This window comes from Morus notabilis, unplaced genomic scaffold (assembly GCF_000414095.1).
Source record: "Morus notabilis unplaced genomic scaffold, ASM41409v2 Scaffold340, whole genome shotgun sequence".
NCBI lineage: Eukaryota > Viridiplantae > Streptophyta > Magnoliopsida > Rosales > Moraceae > Morus > Morus notabilis.
The window spans coordinates 25,765-37,409 of record NW_010361284.1 but is presented as its reverse complement, the minus strand read 5'-3'; the positions used below and the strand labels follow the sequence as shown (position 1 = coordinate 37,409).

The 11,645-nt window shown below is 31.9% G+C and overlaps 2 protein-coding genes across 2 annotated transcripts; both read right to left on the bottom strand.

Annotated features, from left to right (window-relative positions):
* Positions 1-1,274: 1,274 nt before the first annotated feature.
* LOC112091796 (tetraketide alpha-pyrone reductase 1-like) lies at positions 1,275-3,811 on the bottom strand. The gene is made up of 6 exons (XM_024166279.1): positions 3,691-3,811; positions 3,383-3,552; positions 3,063-3,254; positions 2,498-2,660; positions 1,911-2,100; positions 1,275-1,419 (listed from the first exon to the last, which is right to left on the bottom strand). The coding sequence occupies exons 1-6, from the start codon at positions 3,806-3,808 to the stop codon at positions 1,275-1,277; spliced, it is 978 nt and encodes a 325-aa protein (XP_024022047.1). The 5' UTR covers positions 3,809-3,811.
* Positions 3,812-7,156: 3,345 nt separating this feature from the next.
* On the bottom strand, positions 7,157-10,110 carry LOC112091793 (cinnamoyl-CoA reductase 1-like). Its single transcript, XM_024166275.1, has 6 exons — positions 9,968-10,110; positions 8,916-9,085; positions 8,619-8,810; positions 8,144-8,306; positions 7,822-8,008; positions 7,157-7,533 (listed from the first exon to the last, which is right to left on the bottom strand). Exons 1-6 carry the CDS (start codon positions 10,104-10,106, stop codon positions 7,389-7,391), a joined length of 996 nt encoding a protein of 331 aa, XP_024022043.1. The 5' UTR covers positions 10,107-10,110; the 3' UTR covers positions 7,157-7,388.
* Positions 10,111-11,645: the final 1,535 nt, after the last annotated feature.

Below are 11,645 nucleotides of genomic sequence, written 5' to 3'. Positions count from 1 at the left end.
AGTTATTATTTTAATAATATTATTATATTCTATATCATAATTATATAATATATTATATAATAATAATTTTTTCTATTATATTAAATATAATAATAAATATATATTATTTTATAATTATATATATACATTATATTATAGTATAATATAAAATAGTTATAATTTTTAACTATTAACAGTAATTTAATCTCATAATTTATCAAACGCTATTACACTAATTTTAAAATCAACACAGCTATTATAATTATAGTTTATCAAATACTCAACTACTTTTTATAATAATTATTTATTCTTTTAGCACAACTAAAAATAATTTTTTTAAAATCTACAACACTACCAAATTAGGCATTTATCTTTATCTCCGTCCGTCCGATCCTCAATTATTATTCCTCATTCCCATCCGTGCGATCCCTGCCCTTACGGAGATTATTGCCGCCTCTACTCTCACCATAGACCACTCTACACGATAATGTTTTAGCCTAATGGGTCCCACACCTAAAGTAAGGTTACTTTTGGCCAATTGTTAGTGGAGTATTAAATACACTATGATTGAAAAATAATGATAAAAATAAATGATATTATTATTTTTAAACACTATTATGATAAATTATTACATTTTTAATAAAACTGATCTATTGAAAAATAATGATAAATTATTATTTTCTCTTTTTGGTCAAAACTATAACTATTATGTTTATCTTTAAAGTAGAGTAATGTTGTGGAAAAAATACTATTTATTACCATTCCAGCACTTGTGCATCGAAACTAGTTTGTTTACTGGTATCTAGAGGGTTGAGTGGGATGAGATTCAAGAAAAAATTGTGACTTCGATCTCGTATTGTATAAAAAAAAGTGTTTAATAGTATTTTTTTTCTTTCCTTTTTTAAACTTACCGCCAAATGAATTTGAACTCTACTTTAAGGTAGAATTTGATGAGAAATTAACGTTAAATAATACATCAATAACGTCCAACAGTAATTTCGGATCAAGTAATTTTATTTCTCGATGTCTTGTGGTTATGTTCTATTCATCTATTGGCACTTACCAATGATGATAAATAAAAATACTTTATATCATGTTTAATCAACTGATTATTTTTAATAGCATTAAGGAAAATATTTTAAAAATAATATTGATTTTGAATGTGTATATAATGTGAAGCATTTGCCTGGAAGATTAATCTTAGAAAGCGTAATGATAACAGAAGCTTTATTAATTATAGAAGGAAAATAGTCATCTTGATAGCAAGAGCTTTTATTCATTAGAGCATTAACAACTTAAACCTTAAGGAAACCCCTCTCCTTGAGGAGTTCAACAGTGTCCCTCAAACTCACTTCCAAAGGAGTGAAATTAATTCCCAAGCTTTCTGCTTTCTCCTTTGATATTTGGTATGTTAGCATGGCAGATTTGTCATCTTCACATCTGCAAAATTATGAGGATAAAAGCATGAACTAGTTTGTTGCTCAAGAAGCTTTATCACATATGACATAGTAAAATTCAATTACACGAGACTCTATGATATGATCACACATAACTCCTTCTTTTTTTTGTTTTCTGACTTCTGTTTGTTTTAACATAGATTCCAACGAAGCGGGGTTAAGCAAAAATTAGAGAGTCAGTGGGAGTTTTAAGGGACGTTTGGAAGGGGGATTCGTGCCATGATTCGCGGGGTTAAGCAAAAATTAGAGAGTCAGTGGGAGTTTTAAGGGACGTTTAGAAGGGGAATTCGTGCCATGATTTGAATCATGGATCATGGTTCGTGGCACGCTATAATATTTTCTCTTACAAAAAACACACGTAAAATGAGAATGGTTCTGAATAATAATTCTGAATCCATGAACCAAACGTTTCCTTAAACTTTGGGAGACAAATTGGACCCTTATGTTCAGGAGGTATAGATGAGATTAACTTACTTTTGAGGAATGCTTAAAGCGGGGTAAAGTCGTCTTAAAAGGTTCAAAGCCTCGGAAATGTGCACAACATTTCCAACTACACAACATCTTCCACTAGCTGAAGCAACTTCAAATGCTTGAATATGCGCCAACGCAACATCTCTGATATCAACAAATCTATAGACTGAGTTGGGAAATGTTTGAGCTCTTCCTACAAAAGAAAACAGAAGGTAAAAAAAAAAAAAAAGAAAGAAAAAATCAGCATACAGTTATCATTGGACCATTCTAAAGTGGTGGAAAAGCTTGTAAAACCCTCTGTGCCTTGAGATATTTCCCTAAAGAACATCAAAAATTTCAGGTCAGTCTTGAAAGGTTGATGTGTCCAAAGCCTTCTCTATTTCTACATTAGTAAGACATGTAAAAATGGGCCAGGCCAGCGGATGGAAAATGGGGCCCAGTTTGGCCGAATAGGCCGATGGGCCCTATATGGACCGAGCCTGGCACCGGCCCCAATGGCTGGTTTGTTAGGCCTGGCCCATTCTGAAAACTCTTACATTACTAGACACTTGGAAGTAAACAAAGTAAGCTGGTAATGTTCTGAAATGTACCATTTACTAGGTTCAGAATCGTCTCCACAGTGAGATTAAGTGTAGGCTGTAAGAAAGGACCAATCACAAAACCTGGATTTATAGCTACCAAGTCAATCCCATTCTCTTTTGCGAATTTCCAAGCAACCTCTTCAGCTAAGGTTTTAGAAAGCACATACCAAAGCTGGAGCAGTAAAATTCATCAATCTTTTGTCTAAGCAATACTGGACTTTTACATGAAGGAAAAACTTTCAATGGTTTATGATGGTAACAACGAAAACAAACAAAAAAAAAAAGGGATAAGTTGAGAAACAAAAATTCCATTCATGTCAAACTTCCAACCAAACTATTTTACCTGAAACCAAAGAAAGAATTAAAGTTTATTAGGGTCCTACAAGCTTTACCAATATGAATCAAACTAAACTCAACACAGTATTGGCTTTAAGTGTCACTTCTTCTACTTATCCTATAGCATATTCCTAGTATAATTATCCTTCATATATATAAGCCTTTGTAAAACTATTGAATTGGAAAAGAAACTAAAGATAGAAGTTGAAAAGTGATATAAAAAGCGCAAAGAAATCACCTTTGAGTTCTCACAGAAAGCGGGATCCGAAACCCAAGTCTCATCAACTAGTACATCTGGTGTGAGAGGTTTCCCATTGAACAAAACTGCAGTTATGGAAGATGTCAAAACAACCCTCTTTAGAGAAGGTACTTTTGTACACGATCTGAGAACGTTGAGTGTTCCCTTCAATGCAGGGTCAATCAGTTCAACCTGGTATATGGAGGAAATACTTGTAATTCTTCACTAAAATTTGAGGGGAAAAAAAAAACAAAGATTTTTTTATTATTTATTTTTTGTTTATAAAATTACATGAAGGGTTCAAAAGAAAATTGGCTAACCTGTGGATTAGTGGGAGAAAGATTCACAGGAGAAGCTGTATGAAAGACACATTCACATCCATCAACAACAGAATCAAAAGATCCTTCTTCCAACAAATTTGCTTCAAACAAATGAAGTCTTTCCTTAGCCCCATCAAGTGAAACCAAGTGTTCTGTTTTCTTTGGATCATCTGTGTCATACATAATCATCACAACTCACATGAGATTTAAAAAAAAAAAAACGCACTTGTACTATTATTGTTTGTGTTTCCCAAATTGCTCAATTTTTTTTAAAACAAGTATGAAGAAAAGAGTAAAAGAGAACTAACTGAGATCACGAACAGAAGCTTTGATAGTGTAACCGCGTTGAAGCAAGAGCTTGACAAGGTATGAAGCAATGAAACCAGAAGCTCCAGTTACACACACCACTTTTTCTGACCCACTCATCTTTTTGGCAGCTTAGAAAGAAGCTTCGGTGAAGTTAGTTTTTGTTTTGTAAGTTGAGATTTGAGTAGATGTTGAAAAATGACTCCTGGTGATTTCAATAAATGTTGCAATTGATTGTTTTTCAAGTACTTGGCACTTGGGAAGTTCGCCAGAATAACTATAGTACGAAATAAAGTCAGTAAAATATTATTTTTTGTACATTTACACCAAATGATTCATTTAAATTTTATTTATTTTATTAATTTAAATTTTTAATTTTTAATTTCTATCATTAAAATTTTTTAAAAAATATCACATCTTAATTTAAATTAAAAATTTAAATATCAAAACGAACGGAATTTTAATTGCACAATAAAAAAAAATTAGACTGAATTATTCCAAAATATTTTATAATTTTTAATTTTTATAAAATTATAAAAATAAATAAACCAATCTATTTAAGTTATTTTTAAAAAGAGCTCCTTTGCAGTTGGCATATTATTCGGCAAAAAGAAGTACAAACAAGTACAAACGGGAAGAAAGCAACAACAATGTCCGGTTCTTTTCTTTTATTTTTTTTAATTATTTTTATTTTTAATTACTGTAACAAGTACAAACAGGAAGAAAACAACAAAAATTTAAGAAGGAATAGCAACTAATTAGAAAACAACCTTTCGCAACGGGCAGGTTAGCGAAGATGTTGAAGATGACAAAAAACAGAAAACGACATCAAAAGGAAAAAACGGTAGAAAAATCTAGAGGACAAATATATAAAAACTACAACAAAAGTAGATGCACATCAAACGATGAAATACCAAAATCAACAACAAAGTCAACATAATGCACAAAAAAAAAGAGAAAAAAAAAAGTAAAAAACATACAAAACGACAACAAAACAAATAGAAACGACGTAAAAAATAAGAATAATATAATTAGGAACACGAGAAAATGAAAATACAACAACAATATCCATAAATAAGTTTTAAACTGAAATTGAAATCATACCCACACATTAGACCATCCCAAGACGACAAAAAGAAAAAAAAACATTTGAGGACGACAACAACAAAGAAAAACGACATGTAGAGAAAAAAAACAGTAATTTCTTTTTTTTTTTAAGGGAAAAAAACAGTAATTTCAGGCTACCACATTAAGAACGTAAACGACAATGAATTCAAAGCTGACATCAATAGGAAAAATATATAACATCTGAAAAGCAACAACGATGGAAGAAGGACAAAACACGTAATTAAAATGACAACTAAAATTGGCAGTTATGAATTATAAGAAAGGACGACAAAGCAAAAATATAAAGTGTAAGTTGGTAACATGAGAAAACACCCACTATCCCATAAACGACACTACTCTAAAATGTCAAGAACTTAAAGACGATACCAGTTGAAAACACATTAACCCAAAACGACAACAGGAGACGAGATTGGGAAAGACATTCTAACTTCAAAAGACGATATAAACTAAAGGCTGGATAGTGTTTTTTTTTCTTTTTTTTTTTTTAAAAAAATCTGAACTTGAGAAAAGATGGATTTTTCAATATAGTTTGTATCGGTTAGCTACGAATTGGCAGCTACTGGTCTGACAATTATATTATATTGTCACACTTGACATAGGTTGCGGTGTCATTGTGACAGATGGGCTACTAATTTAATTTAGTAGTGCAAAAATATGTTACAAAGGGATAGAATATATGTTGTTAGGGTTAAAATCCGCACCACGATCACGTAGACAACATTTAGAAAAATATAGTCAACTCCAATTGACTGAAGTTAATTGGAGATCAGATCGACTCAAGACGATTGGAGAAGACTGACGATAGGATGAGTGTAGAGACCACCACCGATATTTAAGGAGAGAGATTCCTTAGAGGCGACAAGGATTATCTCAGCTAAATTCTATATTAAAGGGTCACATCGGATCAATAATAAAGAGGAAATATCCCAAGAAGCCAATATGAAAACAAGAAAAGGAAAAATCAACTAAGAAAAATAGAAACTATCTAATCCAAGAGAAAAGGAAAATAGAAGACCTTCTCCTTAAGGGATGGAGATCGTGAATTAGACATCTTAGAACCCTCACATCACGGCTAGACTCTCTCTCTAAAACTCCTCATTCTTCTACAATTCTCACAGAAGCATTGTAATTGTACTATTTTCATTATATAGTGAAACCCTCAAGACCCCATAGTGGACGTATCTTGAAATTATCAGTGGAACCACTATAAATTCGTGTGTTCATTTATTTTTTCACACTTTACGTCATTCAAGCACTATATCGACTTATCATCGTGATCGCCACCTGAGAGACCATTAGTCCGCTAAATAAATTTAATTGTAGAATACGACCTATGTATATTTCAAAGAAATTATTTACAAATACCAATGTTATTAAAAAAATAACTCTGCTAGACAATTGTGATTCATGATTCTCGTGTTTTTATTTTTATTTTTATTAGATTCAGAATTTAATTTCAGTACTGTACAAAAAAAAATTATGTACTAAAATAAAAGGTAAACTTCTAATATGTCTATTAATAGAATTTTATTAAGTAAGAAGCAAGGCTTTCAACTGCCTTGCTTGGATTTAATTTTACTTGGCTCCCTAGTAATTTATCAACTGATGCCATTTTTTCTTGATATGTTTATTATTATTATTATTATTTATTCTTTAAATACACTAGACTCCGAAAGCCCCCTGCTTACATACGACATATCGTTTCACATATTTAATACAAGATATCGTTTTCATAATTTCAGTTTTTCTTTTACATTTCGTTTCTCCTTGGGACCATGTTGTGCTTGTTTCTATACGATGGTTTCCCTTTTTATTTTCTTAATCATACACACACACAGGTCGTTTCTTTTGCTGCAATGGAAAGAGTAAAGAACCTGCAAGATTTATATTAGGGAAATTGGGCCGGTGGCTTTTTTAACCACCTCTTTTTTATAAATGGTCGAATATTTTTATTTTATAAAAATGACTGTTTTATTTACAAGAGTCAATTAGTTGTTGATTTGTAGACCACATTAAATCAGTACTCTTGATAAACAGTCAATGAGTGATTAACCGATTCATTATTGATTTATTAATTGTTCACCATTAATAAACATGTATTTGTTAATTAAAATTGATTAATTATAAATTAATTTTAGTTAATTATTTATTAATTAATGTTGATTAATAATAAAAAATAATCGAGTTAATCAGTGAAAAAATAGAGTCAATCAGTGATTAACCGCTAAGTCAATTAGTAATTAACCGCTGAGTCGATCAATGATTGAACACTAAGTTAATAAAAACGGTCATTTTTATAATTTTGTAAAATTTCGGCCATTTATTAAAAATGTCCTTCAAAAAGGCTATTTGTCCTGAAATCTCTTTATATTACAACAATAAACTGACATATGAGCTAGCTAGTTAGAGTGGAGAAATTTGAATCGCCGCACTGATAACCACTCTTAACCAATTAACAAATTACAATATAAGGTCGGAGCAAGTGGAACAGAAAGGATACAAATGCTTCATTTCGGAAAAACTTTCATTCATCACAAGTCACACTAAATCTATAAAGATAATACAATCACAATTAAAAGTTGAGAAAACCCTTCCTCTTCAGACTTTCAACAGTGTCCTTTAGACTCACTTCCAAAGGGGTAAAGTTAGGACACAAACTTTTTGCTTTCTCCTTTGATACTTGGTGTTTCGGCAGGAGAGGCTTGTCATCTTCACATCTACCAACAATAATCACATGTCATGATGTGGTCAGTAAATTTCAGAAGTGAGAAACATAAGCTGATATAGAATGAAAAAGTAGTTAAGGACGCCACTGGTGCTAAGCGCAACCATTAATAGAAGGCAAGTCACACTCGTGGGTTCCATTCCATGCTGCGGAATTCACCTTCTATTAGTCGCTCAGCAACATCGGTGCCATATAGTGTTGTTTGATAGAATAAGATATCTATGTGTGTGTATGCATATAAAAGCTCCATTTTATATATCTTTTACAAAAGATAACTTACTTTCCAGGAATGCTTAGAGTTGGGTAGAGTTGTTTTATAATGCCGAGGGCCTCAGAAATGTGCACAACATGTCCAACTAAACAATATCTTCCACTGGCTGAAGTAACTTCAAATGCTTGAATATGTGCTAATGCCACATCTCTAACATCAACATACATATTCACTTTATTGGGGAACGTTTGAGCCCCTGAAACCAAAAAGAAAATGAAAAATTACATAACACAAATACTATATGTGACTAATTTAATAGTTACTTCAAGACAAACTAATTAGTTGGTTCTTTATAGCTTGAGTTGCCTCAATTACAATAAAAAAGATATACCGTTTATGTGATTTAGAAGCATTTCCACCGTCAGATTAAGAGTTGGCTGTAACAAAGGGCCAATCACAAGTCCTGGATTTATTGCGACCAAGTCAATCCCGTTCTCTTTTGCAAATTCCCAAGCAGCCTCTTCAGCTAAGGTTTTTGACAGCATATACCAAAACTGTAAGAGAGAATACAGATGCAAATTATTCTTCTCCATAAAAGACACTGCTCAAAAGTTACCAAAGAATCAGTGCTTCGTTGACTCTGCGGAATTTGAGTAAGTATGGAAAGCATCCGATTTCCTAATCCAAAGACGACCCGAGTTTAATTCTCGTGATAAGAAAATGTTCACACAAACATGGGAAGGCAGTTTTAATTTCGCCAAACGAATTATGAAACCGAAAATCTCTAGAAATTCAAAGAAAACCAGGGTAAATAATAAACTTACAAATAGATAAACAGAACTTAGGTTAAACACATAATTGCACACCTTTGATTTCTCACAGAAAACAGGATCTGAAAACCATGTCTCATCAACAACCACATCTGGCGTCAGAGCTTTCCCATTGTACGAAACCGAAGCCACGGAAGATGTTAAAACCACCCTCCTCAGAGAAGCAACATTTGTGCATGACCTCAAAACGTTTAGTGTTCCCTTCACTGCAGGGTCAATCAATTCTGCCTGAAATACAGATACATACACATGCACACATATACAGTCTTTATAAATTGATCAGTGATACATATTATCCAATTACTTACAGGCATTGACATTAGAAGGACTAACCTGTGGATCAGTGGGAGAGAGATTCACAGGGGAAGCAGTATGAAAAACACATTCACATCCATCAACAACAGCATCAAAGGATCCTTCTTCCAATAAATCTGCTTTATACAAATGAAGCCTTTCCTTGGCCCCCTCAAGGGAAACCAAGTGTTCCGTTTTCTTTGGATTGTCTGTGCCACAACATCAACAAACACAAATAAGACTTTTTTCAAATGGCAGAGAACTCAGACATGTCACACACATACATGATACACACACACATTCTGCTAGGAGATGGTAATATTTGTGGTGAAGTTCCAAAAGTCACAAGTTGGAAACCTAAAAGGAAGTGACAAGTGTATACTCCAAGTGTATGCAATTACGTACAAATCTTCGCAAAAAGCAAGGGCCCGTTTAGTTCACTGATTCGAGTTTTTAATTTGAGTTGAGATGCGATTTTATGTGAGAGCTTCTTACTGTAGCAAAAAAGTTAAATGTGACTTTCTGAGAGTTTTTTACTGTAGCAAAACTCGAATTGGTAAAATGAACGTTGCCCAAGATTCTTATCCTTTTCAATTGTGTCTTTTAGAGTTTAAATCTGGGTCGTTGCCTTGCCATATTTAAATGTCTATTAGATAACAAATATGAGTATTGAAACAGTGTGTTTCAATAGATGTATGAGTTAAATTTAAAACACTGAGTCAAAATGGCATGATTGTTGGAACAAACATGAAATTGGCTATAAACAACATCAATGGCATCCAGAGTAATCGTAATTCTATAAAATTACTATTTGCAGAATTTTGTGAGTTTGTTATTTCTCAGAAAGAACAACGCTTAATAGCATCTTTTCTGTTTTTCATTTTTCTCTTCAACACATTCATACATACAAACAAACATACGTACGTACATACATACATACATAGATCAGCACATACGCACACTCATCTATGTAGGCTTTAACCAGTCGATTCCTAATACGATTTATTAGATCTAAGGACTTATTATGTGAAATTTTTTATTATTATTATTTTTTTTTAAAGAAAAAAAGGCAATAGAGAAAAAGCACTAACTTGAGTCACGAAGGGAGGCTTTGACAGTGTAGCCACGTTGAAGCAAGAGCTTGACCAGCCATGAAGCTATGTAACCTGAAGCTCCTGTTACACACACCACCTTCCCTTCTCCGCTAATTTTCAACTCTTTGTCGCTCATCAGGTTTGGCTTTTTTTTTTTTTTTTTTTTTTAATCAGAAGTACTTGAAGAAGGATGGAATAGATTATGTGGTTGTCAAGCAAGAATTTTTTTATTATTATTATTATTATTATTATTTATTATTATTATTATTATTATTTTCAGAGCCATTGACTTGATGATTAATTATATCATATTATCAAACTTTGCTTGGGCAATCGTGTCAGTGTGACTAGATGGGATACTTAAATATTGTGCTGAACATTAATTTAAGTGCACATGTATAACAACGTGACAGAATATTCTATTTTTTTTATTTATAATAATTTGCAAACGCCACTATTATTTGAAGGAAAAAAATAAAAAAATAAAAACTCTATCTTAGATGATCTATTTTTGTCCTCTAGAATTTTCTACCGTTTTTTTCTTTTTGATGTTGTTTTCTGTTTTTTGTCATCTTCAACATCTTCGCTAACCTGCCCGTTGCGAAAGGTTGTTTTCTAATTAGTTGCTATTCCTTCTTAAATTTTTGTTGTTTTCTTCCTGTTTGTACTTGTTACGGCAATTAAAAATAAAAATAATTAAAAAAAAAGAAAGAAAGAAAGAACCGGCCATTGTTGTTGCTTTCTTCTACTTGTTTGTACTTCTACGTATTTGTTTTTTTCTTTTTAGAATCTTGAGTCTTGCTGAACCTTGATTCACATTCACATTCTACGGGCCCTGTAGATGTAAATATGCACATTAAACTGTGATTAATTTTTGATGTTCTTTATGTTTCTACATTATTATTATTATTAATATTTTTTGTTTGATTACTTTGACATTTTTACACATAATTATTATAGTTAATCGTCAGTGGTATAAAAAATATTAAAACACTCTCCGAAACACTTGCATAAAAAACACACCTTACACTAACTTTTTTTTTGGATTTAATACCGCAAATTTATAACGAAAATGTAGAATTCTCTAGAAAATTTATCTTTTTACTTTGCTCACTTATGACAACAATATGTTTATTTACTAATGCCGTTTTTCTTTTTTTTTTCTTTCTTTTTCTTTTTTAATATGACCATGATTATGAAATGAAACTGTCTTTTTAAACTTAAGGCATGTTTTTTTACAAAAATCAAATAATATTGGGCCTAACTCAATCTAACAAAACTGATTTATTATGGGAGAATTGCCCTCACCTTATTAAGTAGATTATGCCAATATCTTCAGCCAATGTGGGATTCTAATACGCCCCCTCACGCACAACGTGGACCATGCCTGTAATGACTGAGAAAATTCTAGACTTTAAATAATACAATTTATTTATTTAAGCCAAGGATTTTCCTAGAAAATATTATGTGACTGAAGGATTTATGGAATCAATATATGTATTCCTAAATTCTGTAGCAGATTTCATGTTAAGTTCATGTTTTCGATCAAGTAAATTCGATCGATAAATTCTTGCCGTACTTTAAGGCGGAATAATTTTCAGTACAAGTATAGTTTGAGAATCTTAATTTCAAGAATCTCCAAACACAGCATGATGTTAGCAGCGTAAAAAAAAAA